General features: G+C 42.8%; 1 protein-coding gene across 2 annotated transcripts; it reads left to right on the top strand.

Annotated features, from left to right (window-relative positions):
- The first annotated feature begins 5,791 nt into the window (after positions 1-5,791).
- Positions 5,792-19,000, top strand: tnfaip3 (tumor necrosis factor, alpha-induced protein 3). Of its 2 annotated transcripts, XM_034100388.1 has the most exons (9): positions 5,792-6,059; positions 7,486-7,899; positions 11,970-12,160; positions 12,426-12,567; positions 12,912-13,082; positions 13,769-13,949; positions 14,311-15,314; positions 15,459-15,664; positions 16,149-19,000. In XM_034100388.1, the coding sequence occupies exons 2-9, from the start codon at positions 7,593-7,595 to the stop codon at positions 16,464-16,466; spliced, it is 2,520 nt and encodes an 839-aa protein (XP_033956279.1). In that variant the 5' UTR covers positions 5,792-6,059; positions 7,486-7,592; the 3' UTR covers positions 16,467-19,000. The 2 variants fall into 2 exon arrangements, with proteins under 2 accessions (XP_033956279.1, XP_033956281.1); XM_034100390.2 differs by lacking the exon at positions 5,792-6,059 and having other exon boundaries at positions 6,735-7,899.
- The last annotated feature ends 598 nt before the right edge of the window (positions 19,001-19,598 follow it).

The raw sequence follows: 19,598 nt of genomic DNA on the forward strand, positions 1-19,598 counted from the left end.
AAGATGACTATATTAGAGTATTAAGTGAAAATGACTATATTAAAGTGTGAAGTGAATATATTAAGTGAATTACTCAAACTGCATTTGTAGGAATGATTATGTCCTATTGGCAGATAACTACTCTAACAGTGATATCTACAAGAGATGTACATTTAACTATTTTCAATTGGTTAGTATTACATGTTGTGACAGTGTGGTGACACTCATTGTAATGAAGACAAATGTGTGTATCTTGAAATTCATTTATTTGACAGAGCTGGAAACTGATTGACTTACATACTTGTTTGTGTTTACCTACACAGTCATCACAGATGAGCCAAACAGAGTAGAGGATGAAGAAAGGGGAACAGGAGACAGGGACACACAAGAAGGAGATACAACAGACAAGAACAACAATGGAGACAACAATGAACAGGAACACCAGAACAGACAAGAGTCAATGGGTAACATGACTGATTTAGGGACTGCAGATACAGGGCCAAGGCAAGTGAGCCATCACTGCTTTCCATCCAGCATGTTTGGCCAGCAAAAGAGATCATTTCAACCGCAAACAGCAAGTGATGAGGGATTATTATTTCCTCCTTCTATCCCTTTTTTCTGTTTAATCTGATTACTAACAACTTCTAATAATTTGACAGTTTATGATTTAATTGGAAAATGAAGTGTTTTTAAATAATAAACCTGTTTCTGATTCTGATTCTTTGATTTTTTTTGTTGACATCTGGGTGTTGAGAGATGTATCCATATATCTTAATGTTGCTCTCAAAGTGCACAAGATCGATGCTTTTAACTTCAACATTTAAAAAAAATCTTCCTGGGGGATCCCAGAGGAGGTGAGTTCCCCCCAAAATAGCACTTTATCTCTGCTTATGTAACTCCGGTGTAGTGTCCCCTCGGCAACAGATCACTCAGAGCTGGTGATTACTTTCCTGCATTTCAATGGACAGCATAAAAAGACACGTGAGCTGGGTTCTGGTGCTCAGATTAGCTATTGATGATCACGTTGATAAATCATATAAAACAAATAGCCAATCACACAAAAACATGTTGCTGTGACTGTGAGCATTAAACAATTAACATTAAACTAAACAAACACAACAGTTCGTTATTGTCCTTATAAAAATAAAAACATACATTTTGTCCACCGAGATAATACAGGCACCTTACGGCCTGACCACACAGCGGCGTGTGTTGAAGCTTCCAACGCTTCTGCCCATTCACTTTGAATGGGGTGACGTCACTTTTAGCCGAACTGCATCGTGGGAAGCTACGCGGAGCGTCGCTGGCGTGGCTCGCTGCAAAAGTTGAGCAATGTTCAACTTTTGACGGCTCGGCAGAAGCGTCAGCCAATCGAATCATATGCCAGTACAAGCTCTAGCCAATCAAACCGCTGCTTGTGTGTCAGGGGCGGGAGATTCATGTGATTGGTTGTTGGTCGAGTTTCAGACACGCCCGCCGGCAAGCGTCAACGCACGCCGCTGTGTGGACGGGCCGTTACCCTCAAGAGATCCTCACGTGCTATGAGAATCTCCCACAATCCATTGCCGTAACAAATCCAATGCAGGCACACGTTTGTGACACCAGATGGCGCAATTGTCTATGTGCGTGTGGGGAGTCTTGCAGTAAAAAATTCGACTGTAGCGCCGCCACTGTGGGCTAAGCCCCGAATGTTTCCAGGTCCAGGCGACGCCGCTGGTGATGCCACAAGATAATTTGGTATTTACACTACTGAAGGTAAGCACTGAGAAATCTTTCCTCTTCAGCAGACATTCATAATTCTATCCAAACATCCAGATTTGACAAAACATCAAAAACATATTTTTGTGTGGAGGGGAATTATTAGTGTATAGTTGTTGCTTTTAATTTAAAATGTAATGTATGCACTCTTATTGTAAACATATGAGAACACTAAATCAGTTAATCCAGGTGTGTGCATCACTGTTTGCTCTCCCTCTGTCTGTGTTTCTGTATCAACACCACTAGAGGTCAGGATTGACCAGTAAATAAGCTTCTTTGGTTTTGCATCTCCCACCTGTTCAACTCACATGGCTTTCTTTTCCATGTTAACTTGAATTCTTAAATTCAAAAAGTGGCCCTTAAAAATACATATAAGACAATGAAACAGTGTGGAGTCAATGTCAGCCTTAACCCCAACACTTCTCAAGTGATCTTCAGTGGGGGTGGGTTTCGATCCGCCTCCGAGGTGCTTTCCAGTGAGCAGAAGAGCCAGAAGAAGATGAGATGTTCTCCTCAGGGTTCTCCCCGCTGTCCTGCCACCTCATACCAGGACGGGGCCCCGAAGCTTCTGGGGCCCTAAAGGGAATGATCTGGGTTCAGAAGTCACTCTGAGGGACGGCCCACACTGTCAAAACACAAGAGACGTACTGTATGACTGGAGCACATATACAGGTACGCATTATAAAGCAGATTAATGTAAAGTACCTGGATTGCTTGACATTTCGTTGGCTGACATGTTTGCGATTATCATGAAGCCCCAATTCCAGTTGTGTACTGTACATTTTTTACAATGATAAAGAGCATTGAGCTGTGCTTGTTTGTGACAACATAGGACACTTTTTATTAAATTAAATACATAAATGTACCATTTGATTTTATTCACAGTGGACAGAAAGAGAAGAGATTTGGGAGGATAGATACAGATGTTTCAAAATGCTCCAACGCTGCATTCAAACCAAGATGCATACGAGACATTTACACTAACTGAGTCACCTGATTGCACCACATTTTTAAATTATGTGATATCCAGTAACACTCAGGAACAAAAGTCTATGTCACATGTCTTTTTTTAGTTGTTGCGAAGGTTAAGATCAGTCAAAGTCTCAGTGACTCACACTCCTCTCTTAGCGAGTTTCTGAACATCTTGCTGGTAACCTCTGCCTACTTTACCTAAGAATGCATGAGTCAAAAAGCATCAACATGACTGAGGAGTGGAATCTGTGTGTTGCCTCTTATGAAGGGTTTTATTAGCCAGTCAAAAAAGGCGAAGCTCCTTCATTGTAGATGTTACTAAATTAAAAAAATAATTATGAATTATGTACAATGTGTACCTTACGTGTCATACCAATATATATGTTTATGAATACATTATTGTTGACGATTTATTCATGAGAAAGTAGCATTGTAGTGCTTTTGTCAATTATGGAGCTAATTTACGCTTAATGACATATTTCTGATATTTTATTTTTTAACAGTGAAACATTTTAAAGGTATTTAAGATGTGTTTTCTGTGTGAAATATTAATTTGTAAAGTAACTATTATAAAATAAAACTAGTGAAGTATAAAGTACAATATTTCAGACGTGGAGTGTAAAAAAAGTAATTGAGGCTTAAATTGTACAGAAGTAAAGCACACACATAATCTGGATGATTCAAACAATAATAATCTGCATCTGTGCTATGACTTTATATCTGATTTAACAAACCAATCTTAGTGGCTTGTCCTAACGTGTGAAAGCAAAACATGTGTTTACAAATCTAAGATAGTTTCCAAGATAGCAAATACTTAATTTGTCAAGGGAAAATATATAATTGATAATAATATATATTCTTAAGAGACGATTTGACACTCAGAAAGACCATCCAGCGTAGACGTAGAGTAATGTCGTACGATATTTAAACAGCGAGGATTGCTCATATTAAAGTACCTGGTGATTTGGAACAAAGAAGTGGGCCAATTATCTACTCTGGGGGTTTCCATGTGCTGATGATTGTGCAGTTTTTGTTTTATAGCTTCCACATGATTATTATTATTGATTATTCCAACATGTGACTCAGCAAACATGTGACGCAGTGAGGAAGTTTTGAGAGTTCAATCATTCCCATTATTAAAAATAATCTCAGGGCAGAGTCAGATAATTATTAAGTGTCTAAATATGTTTTATTTATTCTGAGTCATCATGTGTGTAATCAGGGCATTGTAATTGTTGAGTTTGTACATACAGTATGGGCTCAATGTCCACAGGTGAATCAGTGCTGTCAGGTGATTTTTAGTTTCTGTTCCCTGGACGGTTTCGTGGATTCCACAGGTAAGAGGAAGGAAAATAGAAAGCAGGAGTGAATCACTGCAGGCAGTAGTAGGTGGGAAACAACAGACTAAATGTTATTTTGCACCATAAATCTGGATTTTTCTCCACAGTGAAAATGCAATCTGTTCAATTCAAGAATGTTCCAAGTGAATTCCCCAAGTTAAAAGGGGGAGGGAGAAATGTTGCAGTTACAGTCATTAATCTGGAAATTTGATTTCTGATCAATCTACAGATTAGATTATACTTTTTTTAATTTTTAATAATGCTGTGATGCTACAAAATGACTGTGGTCTATCCGACAGTTACATTTTGAACACTGGAACAATAAGGTGAATAAATCAATAATCTATTCATAAATCAAGATTAAATGTATGATAATGAACATTTCAAGTCACTCATGAACAAAATATATATATTTTTTAAAACCCCACTGGTTTCAGATTCTCAAATTGGAAATGTTGACTCTTGCTGAATATATCTTTTTAAGTGTGGGACGAACAGGGACAAGAATATAACACACACCCTCATTCTTGCAAATCCAAGCACATAAATGCAAATATGTGTCTCTCTATACCATCTAAATGCATCATGCCTTTCTCTGTCTCATTTATCATAACATGTGCAGCACCAGCATGCCAAATGAGAGAGCTTTTCTCTTGCAGCCTTTGGTAAACCGCAGTGAAACAGTTGATGAACTTTGAAACACACCGATGGCTGATAATAATACTTGCTAACCACCAGACAGAGCTGCAGAAAGCTAGTTTTGATTTGACACATGTAGAGACAGCCACTGACAGACTGGATGTTGGAATACAGATGCTCTTTTGATATTCTAAGTATTGAGATTATCTGTTGATGTTTGGTACAAAACTAGATTTGTAAAAATATAAATGAAAACTTGTGCATATTTAAGTTCATAGCTTTGAAACATGTGCATTACGTGTTTAAAAATCGATTTAAGCAAGATTGAAAACAACCTCCATTTAATTTCTTATTGCCAATTATATGTTTTAAGGGCTACTCTTTTTCAATTGAATGCCCTTTCAACTTCTGAGACATTATTTGGCATGGATGGTTGTTTGAAGCTTGACTCATGAGACACAGTTGCACTGTATCTAATGTAAACATCAAAGAAAAGTTAACTTTGCCTGTCTGGTTATTGTTTTCCCCTAATCAATGATTACCTACTAAACTATTAAAATGAAGAGGAACAGAAAAGTTAATCTAACGCCCATTCATGCAAAAAAGCCCACATCTGCTTCTGAAGTGTCCTATAGCAAGACATCAAGATCTATTTTTAACATCATTTCCAAACAGTGAAAACAGTACTACATCATCATTGCAATGCCTGCAGTCTACTCATAAAAAGGCACATACACTCCTGTAGCCATTCAATCAGCCCACTGATCACCTAATGATGTTATCTTTCGTTTTCCTGACTCATTTGATGAGGCTGGTCTCCTTGCAGGCCAATGTCTGTCTCCTCCTCACTGACCCTCCTTTGTGCACAGTGGGAGGGAAATGCTTTTCAGTATTGAGTCAGACAGAGCCCCCTCAAGCGGCAGCGAGGTGTAACTTCAGTGAATGTGTGTGTGTGTGTGTGTGTGTGTGCGTGCGTGTGTGTGTGCGTGCGTGTGTGTGTGTGTGTGTGTGTGTGTGTGTGTGTGTGTGTGTGAGAGAGAGAGAGAGAGAGCGAGAGAGAGAGAGAGAGAGAGAGAGAGAGAGAGAGAGAGAGAGAGAGAGAGCGAGAGAAAAATGGGTGGACGGAAAGTCCCCGTGTGGAAATCCCCTTGACTTGGGCTTTTTCCTTTAAAAAAAAAAAAAAAGCTATCATTAGCGGACGTGTGTACTCTTTTGAAAGGCTTCATGAGCTGCTCCTTAATAGCCAAGATACCGACTAGAAGAGAAGGTTGAATGGCGCCGAGGACCGCTGCGGTGAGGCTGAGTGAAGTGGCTCAGAGAGAGGACTAGCATCCGGGAGGGCTTTGTTATTACCCCCGACATATTACCCAGGTAAGACACCCGTCCTCCCTGCTTGTGCGACCACATTTCCTACCAAAGAGGGTTATGACTTAGTGGCTACATCACGTTGGGGCCTTGAGTTATGTATGATCGTGTTTCTGGGGGACATGGAGGAAAAAGCCTGTTCACGACAGTGCTTTGACAGCCATTGTTTACAAAGACGTCACGGTCACCCTCCAGAGCATTTTAAACATCCAACATGTAGCGTTGTTGGTTCCCCACTGTGTTAATACCCGCCCTGTGAGACTCGTTTCAGGGTTACATTGTTTCAGAGGTAGTTGTCATTGGAATTACGTAAGCCTTTAACGTCCGCAAAGTCTCCTGTTATTGTGTTATTGTGTAGCCAGGCTTTCTTAACCTGCAGCGTCCACCTCTGTTTGAGCTTTCCAGCGGTGCCAACACACCAAACAGGGATTAATGGCTCACTGACAACCTGTGTGTTGTCTGGTCCCTTCATGTGACTGACTAGCCTTTTACTTTAGCATGGCCTAGTCTGTTGTTGCACCTGCTGCTGCTGCTGTTTTGGGTAGTTAAGGCACTGAGGCCACTAGAGAAGCCCTCAGGTGTTTAACTTGAACTTTTCTTCTAAAATGTTCATATATGAGGAAGTTAAAAAGTCAGCAACACAACTCAGATGCCTACTTGCTGACCATCACTTTCTACTTCCTGTGAACTGAGAATGTGCTGAGATGCTGTTCATTTTGGGTGAATTATGACTCTAAAACCTCAGCAGAGGTACATAAGACACTCCTTTACAAAACTTCTACTGTCAGGTTGTACGTTAATACAATTTATGAACAAACCAAAATACAGCATGAAGTTCTGAAACTAAGCATCAAGTTTTTGGCCATATACTTTACTTTATGTATCCTTCAGACTGACTTTATTCACAAACGAAGCAGTTTCTTGCAGTAAACAGTGAGGTATTAAAAGTTTTACATACTTTGTTTGATTGAGAAAGTATCGGAAACTTTGGCTTCATAATGGCGCATTCATATATTAAACATTTTCTAACAATTTCTTGTTGCAGGCTGGCAGTTTTGTCCTCTAGAGAAAGGTGTTGCGAGGGAGGAGGCCTCGGGGCAGTCAGTCAGTGTGACCTTCTTCACAGCCTGTGACGCCCTGGGTGGCCTTCTGTTAAAGTCTGGAAAACACCAGTTTATTGTTTGAAGGCTTTGAACTCAGTGGGACTCTGGGCCGCACTGGAAATACTCAAAAAGGGAGAACAAGGAAAATTAAAAGAACAAACAAGATTACAAAGTGCTCTTTATTCCATTTGGCCCACCAGAATTTAACAGAAAGATGATCCTGTGGTTTCCCGAACAAACTGCAAATTACGTTGTGCCTTAAGTTGCAGTTCATAAGGAAGGGGAATCTCCTGTGTACATCACCATCCTCTCCTCTTCTCTCATTCCAGTTTCCACGTTGTTCGGTCAGCGGTGGTTGGTGCCTCCTCCTCCTCTCCTCTCCTCCTCCTCGTTCCTCTTCCTCCCCTCCATCCATCCACCTGGCCACTCATCCGCCATGTCGCAGGGTCAGAACTTCCTCCCCAAATTCCTGTTTGTCTCCAACTTGCTGAAGGCGGTGAAGATCCGTCAGCAAGTGCCCAACGACGTGGTGAAGCCGGCTGCCAACAGCGGCCTGATGCACCACCTGCGGGGCATGCACCGTTACACGCTGGAGATGATCGCCATGAACCACTTCCCGCAGGCCTTCATGGAGGTGGTGCAGGCCGCCATCTTGGACCGGGCCATGCAGGCCTCTCTGGAGCAGGAGAAGAAGCTCAACTGGTGTCGGGAGGTGAAAAAGATGGTGCCTTTACGTACCAATGGTAAGAAACAGCGTCCAGTAAACCAGGTTTCTATAATGGAAGCTTTCTTATGAGTTTTTTTATCATAAGTAGTTAAACTTTGTGGTTTAGTTGTTGTGAATTTCTGGACTTTTTATGAGAGCATACTGTGGGAGCGTGATGTTCTTGCGACATTCAATACAAAGTACATCAACAGGAACAATTCGATAAATAGTCACAGTGTTGATGCCAAACTTTTGTCCTTTTTTGTCTCAAGGCAAGGCAAGTTTATTTATATAGCACCTTTTAAAACAATTCATAACATAAACATAAAACAAGCAATATAGAATAACACAGGTATAAAATACATAATTACAAGTTACAGTGCCGTGTGAGATATGAATAGTTCAATTAAAAGCAGCGCAAAAAGAAGAGTCTTCAGCCTGGATTTACAAACAGTAAAAGTTGCAGCGGACCTGCAGGTTTCTGGTAGTTGGTTCCAGATATTTGGAGCATAATAACTGAACGCTGCTTCTCCATTTTAGTTCTGACTTTAAAATCATTGCTGAGGCCGGAGCTTGTGTTTTGCTTTTGTTTCATTTTCTATAACAGAGGCGTATTTGACTTGTAAATTCTGGGACGTCATTACTCACAAGCAGGGTTACTGTAAATGACAACAATGGAGGTACACAGGTTTCACACACACTCATTTAGCAGCCCCCTCGGTTGTACTGTGCTTTCTGAATTCAGCCCATCGCTAAGTCATGTTTTCTATTACGTGGATGTCGTAACACGGGAACATCCCAGGGTCGGTAAACACTCAGACCCCGAGTACTTCTGAACTCTGTGCTGGGAAATTCTCTGGCGTCACTCGCAGGACTGTTACTTACTGTCGATGATGTTTCAGACCCCACTATTTCCACAGTGTTTCATGTGTAACCTTACGAGTATGTCCACTCTTTTTCTGTGTAGTTGTGTTTGTAAGGTGTGTACTTGCCCGTGGGTTTTAAAACATTTTGAATACTTTTAACAAGTCCTCCTTCTGCCTGACTGATCTAGGTTTGTGTTGCTGTCTTTCTGACTCTCAGTTGTGTCACAGCTTACCTGGCTTTGTTAAATGAAATTCATGTCACCATTTCTATATCAAAATGTAGTTACCTTTAACACATCTGGTGTTTACGTTAGATTCTATTTTTAGATGAGAGGAAAAACATTCTTTTGAAGGGAAACAACAGCTATTGCATTCACAACAGAAGGAGGAAGTGGAAATCAAGCTGGGTTACAAGTTGGTCCTTAGTGTTTCCAGAGGAAATGGGGTGCAAATATCACCGAGCATCGAGAAATGCATCTTTTATCTTAGCCCAGATATTCCTACAGTTACTGGATGGATGAGGAACTTTCTGGACCGTCTGGTTTCGTGCTTGTTTTTTGTGAGGGTTCCTGTTGATTATTTATGACTAAAAGAGTTACTGTAAAGCAACACATGGTTCCTCTTCAGAAAGACCCCTGACTTTTTACTTCTGCTGCCGGTAACCTGGACGGAAATTCCTGGCTTGTGAGATGATGTCATAAAGATGCGACCGAATAAGAGTCAAAGCGTCTAACTCTGAAGGAACCAGACGTGACTTTGAGCAGAGGACGGGTGCGCGCACACACACACACACACACACACACACACACACACTGAGGACTGACTGACTGCTGCTGAGTCACTGAAGAGAGACAGAGAGCAGGTCATATTAATCAAGCTTCACTGTTATAAGATCATGTCGCCTGGGAGATACATTTCCCCGTTAACCAACAATCTTTTCCCAGGACATGATCTACGCACATTTACAAAAGATTAAAACTAGATTCAATCTTCCAAATTCATTCCACGGATTGAGAATATAACTGACCATTATGAAAGAAAAACAGCCTCATTTCCTGGCCGTTAAAAAGAACATGGTCATATCCGTTTTCCTGTTTTATAACTCTTTTGGGCGGTGAAGAAATTGAAGTTAATTGCATCGTGAATGTCTACGAAGCATCTGTCAGGGTTTTTCCCAAACAGCATCCCATGTCTGTCATGTGTCTGCAGCTACAATATACCGACTACATAACATAATAGAGGACACACACACTTCCACTGTGCTCTGCCTTATAAGTACAGATGTATCTTCTTTATGTAATATGTAGCAAAAGTAGTCCTGGCCAGTAGTTGGATCAGTCTCACTAAACAAAGCGTGAGATAGTTGATGATGTGTGGCACAGCATTGCGAACCTGTGGTGAGTGTCACCTGTATGGCAAGCAGATGAGGATTAACTCTGTTCCTGCTATGGTGTGCTTTCAGGAAGTGACCCACCTTGTCTCAGAGGAAGTGTCTATATTTAGACTGATGGGACCGTCGTTCATCTTTCAGCTCAATTCAGGGTCAAACGTGTGTGTGTTTTGTGCACGTTGAGGCCTTTGTGTGCATACTCTTGTGCACCTAAGTGACTTTTTATTCTGAGGATGGTGCTGTTTCCTCACCAGAGAGCTTTGCATTTTCTTTTTCTGTTTAATCAAATCAAATATGGGACAGAAAACAGTCATGTACAGAGCCGTGATCAGCTGGAACTCTTTACCGGTTCACATCATTCAGGAAAAGTACATTTCAAAAGGTTGCTAAAAAATTATTTAAGTATTACAAAGTAAATTTGAACTGTGCCTGTGGCTATGTATGCATATATTATGATGTACACTTATTTGTATTTACTTTTGTTTGGCCTTAGGATGGCAATAATTGGATGACCATTTTAGTTTCACTTCATTTCACTGTAAATAGCATGAAATTATGAGCTGTTTTAATTTTGTTGTATGTATGTTTATGTATGTTTTGAGTGTGTGAGGACCCCAGGAAGAATAGCCAATGCTCATGCTAGTGCTAATGGGGATCCTAATAAAGACATAAGAGTGATGCCAGAACACAGAAATGCAACAACATGGAGAAATAGAGGCGGGTGTTCTTTCCTCAGTACAGTAGATACAGAGCAGGGGGATGTTCCTTGGTTGGAATGGAAACAACTTATCTTGCATAACAGTCATCTCGCACCACAGATAACAATATTTTGAGAAATGTAAACAAAGTATTCGTGACACAGGTTTAGTAAATATGTTGCATTGTGATGGATTGAGAGATAACCTGTTCATAAGTCAGATTTGTTATGGTGTGTGTGACATACTGCCAGGTCAACATGACTGAGCAGATCATAAAGATAGACAGAATACACGCTGAGGTTCATTTGTATGCGTGTGTGCATGTGAGAGACATGTTATCGAGGCGCTCGTTAATCACAGCCTTCATCAGGTGTTGATAGCAGCAGTTTAAAAGATAGCATTCCTCCCTGGCCAAGCCACTCCCCTGTGGAAAGTCCAGGACCAGCTGAGTAGCATTGATGAGTCGGGATTATAGGAGGGGAACACACACACACCCAGGCAGAAGTTAGCGCGGGGAAATTCCTGTGTTTACGGTGGCTACAGGGTTTTTCAGAGCTACACAACACAGGCTCTCCTGTTTCTCAATGTGAACAAGACCCAGCGCTGCCAGAGGAGACTAAATACAATTCCAGGGTTTTTAGTAGCTCTCTCACACACATACACACAGACACACACACACACACACACACAGACACACACACACACATGCATAAAGTGAGATTGAGAAATGTTGAAAGTTTCCTGACGGTTAGCAGAATACAGAGCAAACCTTGAAGACAAATATTTGGAGATTTCCAGACATGCATTTCAGGTCAGTGATGGCCCATTTTTCTCTGTTCAGCTTTGTCTGCAGTGTGTGCATACTTTAAGACATGTGAGCTTCATATAATAGTCTAGGCATCAGATAGTGCGACAACTGACCCGACGGCCTGGAAATCCCCAGACTTTTGTTACGCCTGTGTGTGCGTGTGTGTGTGTGTGTGTGTGTGTGTGTGCGTGTGTGTGTGTGCACACTGTAATTGTCTGTTGATAATACTCTGTACACGCCACATTTGCACGTACGAGTGCCCTACAAAACGCTTGTGTACAGAATCCTCCGCCCTCAGTTCTAATAAAGTATGTTTCTCCTGCTTTCCTCTGTGTGTGCGAACAGGAGACGGGAACTGTTTGCTTCACGCGACCTCTCAGTACATGCTCGGCGTTCAGGACACAGACCTGGTGCTTCGGAAAGCCCTCCATGGTGTTTTGAAAGAAACAGACACGGGCGTCTTTAGAGCACGGTTCCAGGCAGAGCTGCTCCAGTCCCAGGAGTTCACCCAGACCGGACTCCGATACACCACCATGGTATGGAGATTAGCTGGCAAAAGTAGTTCCCTCTACTTTGCATTAAGATCATTGCTATGCCTACTTTGGTTGTGAGACTATAACATTTGCACTCCTTATCTCTGTCTTTGCCTCCTTGCATGCCACCTGCAATATATACCGTATATATCTAGACATGCATAATATGTTATCTGTTTGTGAAGTTGTTGTATAAAGAACTTATTGTCCTACACATGAATGAGTTTGTGTGCACAAGTTTAATATCCTGTCTCTTTGTGTGTCACAGAACTGGGAGGACGAATGGGAGAAGATTGTGAAGATGGCGTCTCCGATTTCCAGTAGCAATGGCCTCCAGTTTGACTCTCTGGAGGACATTCACATCTTTGTCCTCTCCAACATCCTCCGCAGACCCATCATCGTCATCGCAGGTACTCACTTTGTTTCATCCCCTCAAAGTATCTTTATTGCAACCTGTCAGCCGTGAAATGTTTTTTTTTTCAAACGGGTCTTAAAAAAGGTTTCCCCATGCTTCCAGATTTTGATGACAGTTGATTTCACTGTATCCCTTCCCATCTATTTAGCTTTGTATTGTCTTCGTTACTATTGCCATGCATTTTAATACAAACTTTAAGAATAAGCACTGTTAATAATTGACACGGTTTACTGACATAATTCATCAAAATCACTGAGAAACATGCAAGTTAACTTTTTCTTTGGCGGATTCTCTTTTGAAATAAGTACTATCCCTAAAATCACTGTTTTCTTTTTACAGACCAGGTGGTTAGAAGTATGAAATCTGGTTCCTCCATCTCTCCTCTGAATGTGGGGGGGATTTATCTTCCGCTACACTGGCCCCCCGCAGAGTGCTACAAATACCCAATAGTGCTCGGCTACGACTCCCAGCACTTTGCCCCCCTCATCACCATCAAAGACAGCGGTCCAGGTATGAAACACCGATACACTAATACATATTTAATATATTTAATAAGTAAGTATGTATGTAATTTTGTTTAATAAATATGACTTTGTAACATGTTAAAGTCATACATTTAAAGTATTTAAACCCCATTCATTCAGTAAAAATACAATTATACAAAAAAAGGAAATATATATAATTTAATATAGGCCTAGTAAAAGTATCCAACATCTCGGTTAGATCAAGTTAAATAGTATTTGCATCAAAAGAAAGATAACAAAATAAAAGTAATGAATATGCAGGGTGTCCCATTTTAAAATGAAATCTTATAACTGGGTAGATTATAATTAGTGATGCATTGATGTGTTCATTTCTTTAATGTTGCAGCTGCAAGGGTATTTTGAATGAATGTATATACTGCCAGGACCTTCATATATTATAAAATATATCATACCTATTCTTCTGTAGACTTTGTACTAAAACGGCAAAATATAATTAGATCGCAAATTGTAGCCGATGAGATGTATTTAGTAGCATCAAGTAGATATTTTATACTATACTAAGTACAAGAACCTCAAAGTGTGCTACTTGTGTTTGCTACCTGGGTTGGGAGGGCTACTTTAAACATGTATTAGGTGTTAAGAGCTGACACGAGAAAGAGGCATGATATGTTTTATTTCTATGTGAATAACGTGCTGGTGTGAATTTCCCAGAAATCCGAGCGGTACCTCTAATCAACCCGGGCCGAGGGGGCTTTGAGGAGCTGACGGTTCACTTCCTGGTGGAGAAAGAGCAGAAACAGAAAGAGAGGCTCCTCAAAGAGTACCTGCTCCTGATAGAGATCCCCGTCATCGGCTTAGGCCACGATGCCACACGGATCATCAACGCTGCACGGTACTTCCAGTTCTTTAACTCAAAATGAAAGAGAAAGAGAGTGAAAGATGACTAACACCCAGGTAGGGCCTCAAAGGTTAAATGCAGTCTCAAAACAGAAAATAAAAACACAACTTTAAAGTCAAATGTATACATAAGGAAAGTGGAAAATATATATCTGTAAACTATCTGTGAAATATACACTATAAAGGGCAACATATAGATGTATGATGTTAATAACTGTTTAAATACAGGTTAGGGTTAGGATAAATTATTATTTTGTTATTGTAAAATGGTCGAGTTATCAAAGCAGCATAAGAAAACTATATAGCAAATTCCCCAAAAGTGCATTTAAAAACCCACTTTATGTTTCTGTTGAAAGGCTGGATGAGGGAAACCTCCCGGAGGACATGAACCTGATGGAGGACTACCTGCAGCTCGTCAACCACGAGTACCAGCGCTGGCAGGAGGACAAGGAGGAGGCGTGGGCCGCCCAGCCTCAGCGCCCCCCCCCCTTCTCCGTCTCCCAGCTCTCCCTCATCGAGATCCGATGTGCCACGCCACGATGCACCTTCTACGTCTCCGTGGACACGCAACCTCACTGCCACGAGTGCTTTGAGAAGCGACAGGCCACAACGGGCGGAGGCATGAGGATCGAAGGGGTGGTGCAGTCCAAGGGAGGGGGGGGGCAAGCTGGGGTGTTGGTGATCGGGTGTTCAGAGGCCGAGGTGAGCTCGAGAGGAGCCCGAAGCAGCAGCCCCCCATCCTCCACGTCTGGGAGAGGGGTGGTAGTGGTTTCCAGCCCCCGCTCAGCCCCCCCCACCGCCCCCAGCCTCAGCCTGTACAGCGAAACTCACGCCATGAAGTGCAAGACCCCCGGCTGCCTCTTCACCCTCAGCGTGGAGCACGATGGACTCTGCGAGCGCTGCTTCAACTCCAGGCAGAATCACGGACCCCCAGGAGCTGGAACGGCTGCTCCAGTTCACCCAGGCACCAACGGGGGGCCCACAGTCCCCCACCTGACCCCGAGCTCCGGCTGGACCCAGTGGGGGGGCCGAGAGACAGAGACAGAGCGCTGCAGCATGTGCAGACAGGAGGCGTTCAGGATATTCAATGGCCTGTGTCCACCCTGCATGCAGAGACAGCAGCCTCCAGAGATGGGGGAGCCGCAGCAGAACAACCCCAGGACTGAGGCCTCGTCTTCAGCTTGGACCCAGGCCAGGGACACTGAGCGGCCGGGCCCCACCCTCGCCCCAGGGGGGCACGCCTCAGCCTGGCAAGCCCCCCTGGCCAGGCCTTGTAAAAGATCTGGATGCCAGTTCTTTGGGACTCAAGAGAAGCTGGGTTTCTGCACTATCTGCTACGTAGACTATCAGACCAACCACCGTAAGTCCTTCAAACTAACCTGGAAAACGTATCATGTTGCAGAGTTTCAGATCAAGGCCTTAATGTTAAACCATTACTACATTGTAGGTATTATCTGTACAAATCCTTTGGGACATTGCTTATGTTGGCCACTATCTGTTCCAGACCTGACCCCTCCCCCCGCCCCGGTGCAGAACCGCCACAGTGTGGAGGCGGGCTTCCAGAACGCGTCGCGGTGCCGCGGGCCCGGCTGTGGGGCAGTGGGCAAGGCGATGCTGGAGGGCTACTGCGACAACTGCTACGTCAAAGAGCAAAGCACACGGCTCAACCAAGTGGCACATCGCACACCACACTCCCCTCCTCTGGTGCTGGTGGGTGTCTGCCAAACCTGTCTCTCTCCTTCTCCTCTTCTTAATTTTGTCCATTTGATGTTTGTCTATGATGTCTTATTTTTTTTATTTTGTAAATTTTGAATCAATCAGTCAAAGTTTATTTATATAGCCCAATATCGCACATTTTACAATTGTGTCACAGGGCTTTACTGTTTATGCAGAATATGAAATACGAAACCGCCTATCCTGAGACCCTCACATCGGACAAGTTAAAACTCCCAATTAAATCCCACGGTAGATGGGGGAAAAAATCCCTCTCCCAGGACGGACAGATGTGCAATAGATGTCGTGTGTAAATTAAAAAGATTATACATTTACAACATAGATGGTCAAACTGCTAGAAAAAGACATGTCTATATGAACGAAGAAGATAAAGATAGGTCCAACTCTTGTAATATCCTGGTCCACAGTTGCTAATTGAACCTTTCTCCTCTTTCTCTTTGTTCACCTTCGCATTCTCCAGCGCGACCGAGCAGTCAAACCCAGATCTTCGCAGCAATCTCAGACCCAGAACCCGACTCAAACCCAAACCCAAACCCAGACTCAGACTCAGACTCAGTGCCGCCGCAGTGGCTGCAGTAATGTGTCCCCGGGTTGCACAGACCTCTGCCCGGAGTGCCACACCCGAGGTCAGGGCCGAGAGGCGGGCAGGAGGGCGCAGGCGCCTAAAGAAAAGTCCAAGCAGCGGTGCCGGACGCAGGGCTGCGACCACTACGCCAACCAAGAGAAACAGGGCTACTGCAACGAGTGTGACCACTTCAAGCAGATTTACCGGGGCTGAACACGTTCACACCCACAACGATGGTGACGCATCGCTAGAGGCGCTGCCCCATGCCAGTCAATGCACCTCTGATACTAACTAACCAACTAACTAACTAGCTAGTGACCTACTAGTAACCTTATGGCCTGAAAATCGAACCCCCCATGTAGAATGTGAAGAAAGAGTGTGTGTACGTGGGGGGGGTTGAGTGTGTGTGTGTGTGTGCAGTAGACATGGCCTCCAGAATACCTCTTTGTGCAATTATTATCATCTAACGTGCGCTGTGCACTTACGCGGTGAGAGGTTTGGCTACATGTCAGAGCAACTGACTAAACTCTTGTGTACAATATGTATTTAGAGGTACGTGGTGAAGCGTGCCGGACAAAATGATTGTATGTTGACATAACGAGAAGCATCTGACATTGCTTTCTAGACCACAGCCAAGGATTTCTACCCCCGTCTGTTTGTCTGTCTTCACCCATCTGTGTATCTGCCTGTCTGTCGAGCATTTGATCTGTAGAAAGAGGGATGCAATTAGTTTGGGATCCAAGCAACACATCTGTAGTAAGCAGAATTGATGTAAAGTGGGTCAAACCAACGCAATCAAAGCGCTTAAAACTAAATGCACCATTTTTTAGCTTAGTTTTCCAAAAAACATGTATGTCCTCCCAAAAAAGACAAAGACTCGCCAAGCAAGGCTCCTGCAATCAATCAAGAAGTTATCAATGATTAATTTTCTTCCATTCGTCAGTGTATTTTAAGGCAAATTAACCTTAGTATTGTAAAGTTTTGACTTGCCTGGTATGGAAAGTGAGAACAGACCATGTGTCAACAGTGCGAGACAGACAGGGCAGGCCCCTGCTAGTTTTGGTGCTACATGTACAGAAATACAAGCCTCTCCACTGTAGCCAACATGCTGGCGGTGTCAGCGGACAGATGGCAGAGGAACACAGCAGAGACAGGACTCGTTCTTTTTCTACTCCTTCCTCTTATTTCCTCTCTTATCCTCCAAAACAGATCTGTTGCCTTGGACGTTGTTTTCTTGTTTACTGACCACTGAAGCACCGAGAAATGCATAGACACACACCTACACATGCGCACACCAATGTAGTAGCAGTCCCGTCACAAGGGGATTGCTGACTTTAACTGAGAAGACAATGATGGGCGAAGTTAGGATGATTATCCACCTTCCCGTCACATACATGCAAACACAGCTCCGTGAGATTGTATGCACACCACCCCAGCCTGAGGTGGTGTGTAGGTAAACAAACCCATACAGAAATGCATTCCTCTGCTCCACCCTCACTGGATGTGCCAAGGCGACCATTTCATAACTTCAGAGAGCAATCCCATCGCCTGCTTCGGCTAATCTTGTTTATCTGAATGTGTTTTGTTCTGCTGCTACAACAGCACGGTATTGGGGCTGATCCTCGATACGTTTTGCCTTTAAGTAGTGACTTCAAATGTTATGGACCAGAGGAGCCTGATCGGCGAGGCTGCATCAGTGCTCCCACCTATAAAATGCTTTTGTGAATATGTATCTTGGTCCGTATTGTAGGACCTTCCAACCCGATGCCTCATCTCATACACACACACGCACACTCAACGCACTAATGTGTGCGTCTGGAATACGCAAAACTGACATTCCTGTTTTGTTTTTTTTACATTTGTTTGGGGATTTTTTTAATGTATTTTGATATATTTGGTTTGTTTTCGGCCAAAAAAAATACATGTGCCATCAATCGCCAAACAGTTGTTGTTACCTCCTTAAAAACGGCCAGCCTGTACCACTCGAAACTAACTAGTGCCGCAGATAGACATCTTTGACGTCATGTGACCCCACTAGATCGAGCTATCTCATGTTGAAAATCCCCAATCTCTCATGAATATCTATTTTTATCAGAATACTAAGAACTGTTTATCTACAGAGATAACCTCAAGCGTATACAAATGTATCAACCACACTCGAATGTGATTTTAACTCGAACAGTTATTCCCCTTGTACTTCTGCTGAAACTCCACTGCTGTAGGAAGATGTCCATCTGTGGCTGTAGTTAGAAAGCTTAGACACACAGGCTCTCGGTCTGCCTTTTCATTCAACTGTATCTAAAGCTGTCGGGCCAGCCCACCTGTAGACGGCCTAAACGTAGGTCTCCGTGTGCTTTAATCACCTCTCGACAAACCTTAATCAATTAAAGGCCAATTGGTGGTCGGTCATCAGGACCCCTACCAAGGTTTGGGGCTCTGGCTGAGTTCGACGGGGAGAAGATCGTATAAGTTGCACATGACTTGCACATTAGGAATGGTACTCCGACTCGCAGAGGGACATTCCAACAGTGGGAAGAGCCCGATCAGCCTGAAAGCAGAAGGTGTAACAAAACATGCAAACTGTGTGGAAGTTTCTTTGTGTGACCTTTCGACAATAGGGTATTGTATGAAAAAATGCCTGGTTTTATTTGTTAAGTATTTATTCATATCAAGATATCTGTATTGTGTGATTCAATAATTATTTATATGTCGTCCTGAAATGAATTATTTTTATTAAGAAATCGGAACTCTGTCTCTGTGGTTATTTGTGTGTGTGTGTGTGCGTGGCCTAGCATTACTATATTTGTGGGGACCTAAAGCTGTTTACACAGTCACGTGTGGGGACTCGCCTCCCTTATGGGGACAAATTGGAGGTCCACATGAGGGCCAATCATTAATTTTAGGGTGAAGACTTGGTTAGGTTTAGGTTTAGGGTTAGGCATGTGTTGGTTATGGTTAAGGTTAGGATAAGTCTCCAGGAAATGCATGTAAGTCAATGTCCCCTGAAGTGATGTATACATGGTATGTGTGTGTGTGTCGTCTGTCCACTATGCTTTGTATTATCCCATACTGTTTTCTTCTGAAAAGTACTTTCTCGCTAACTGCAGTAAATCCATATCCAGTGTAGGAAGCAGAGTTGGGTGCTGCAAAAGTCAACAGATAACTGATCACAGATCTGGTTTGGATGTAGCAGAGTTGCACCATTTCCCAATGCTAAACTAGGTTAGCTCATTTTCTTCCCCGCCTGCGTTATTCTTATTTCTTTTGTCATTCTTACACATTTCCATAACTAAAGTTCAAATGATGAGCTTTTTCTTAGGTGCTTTTTGTTAACTTTTCCACGCT

This window comes from Pseudochaenichthys georgianus, chromosome 15 (genome assembly GCF_902827115.2).
Source record: "Pseudochaenichthys georgianus chromosome 15, fPseGeo1.2, whole genome shotgun sequence".
NCBI lineage: Eukaryota > Metazoa > Chordata > Actinopteri > Perciformes > Channichthyidae > Pseudochaenichthys > Pseudochaenichthys georgianus.

What these genes read in the sequence shown, in the direction of transcription:
- tnfaip3 (XM_034100388.1), top strand. Translation starts at nt 7,593, where the DNA reads ATGTCGCAGGGTCAGAACTTCCTCCCCAAATTCCTGTTTGTCTCCAAC. An exon ending in CGGATCATCAACGCTGCACG is followed by an intron (nt 13,950 to 14,310) that starts GTACTTCCAGTT and finishes TTCTGTTGAAAG; the next exon opens with GCTGGATGAGGGAAACCTCC. An exon ending in ACTCCCCTCCTCTGGTGCTG is followed by an intron (nt 15,665 to 16,148) that starts GTGGGTGTCTGC and finishes CGCATTCTCCAG; the next exon opens with CGCGACCGAGCAGTCAAACC.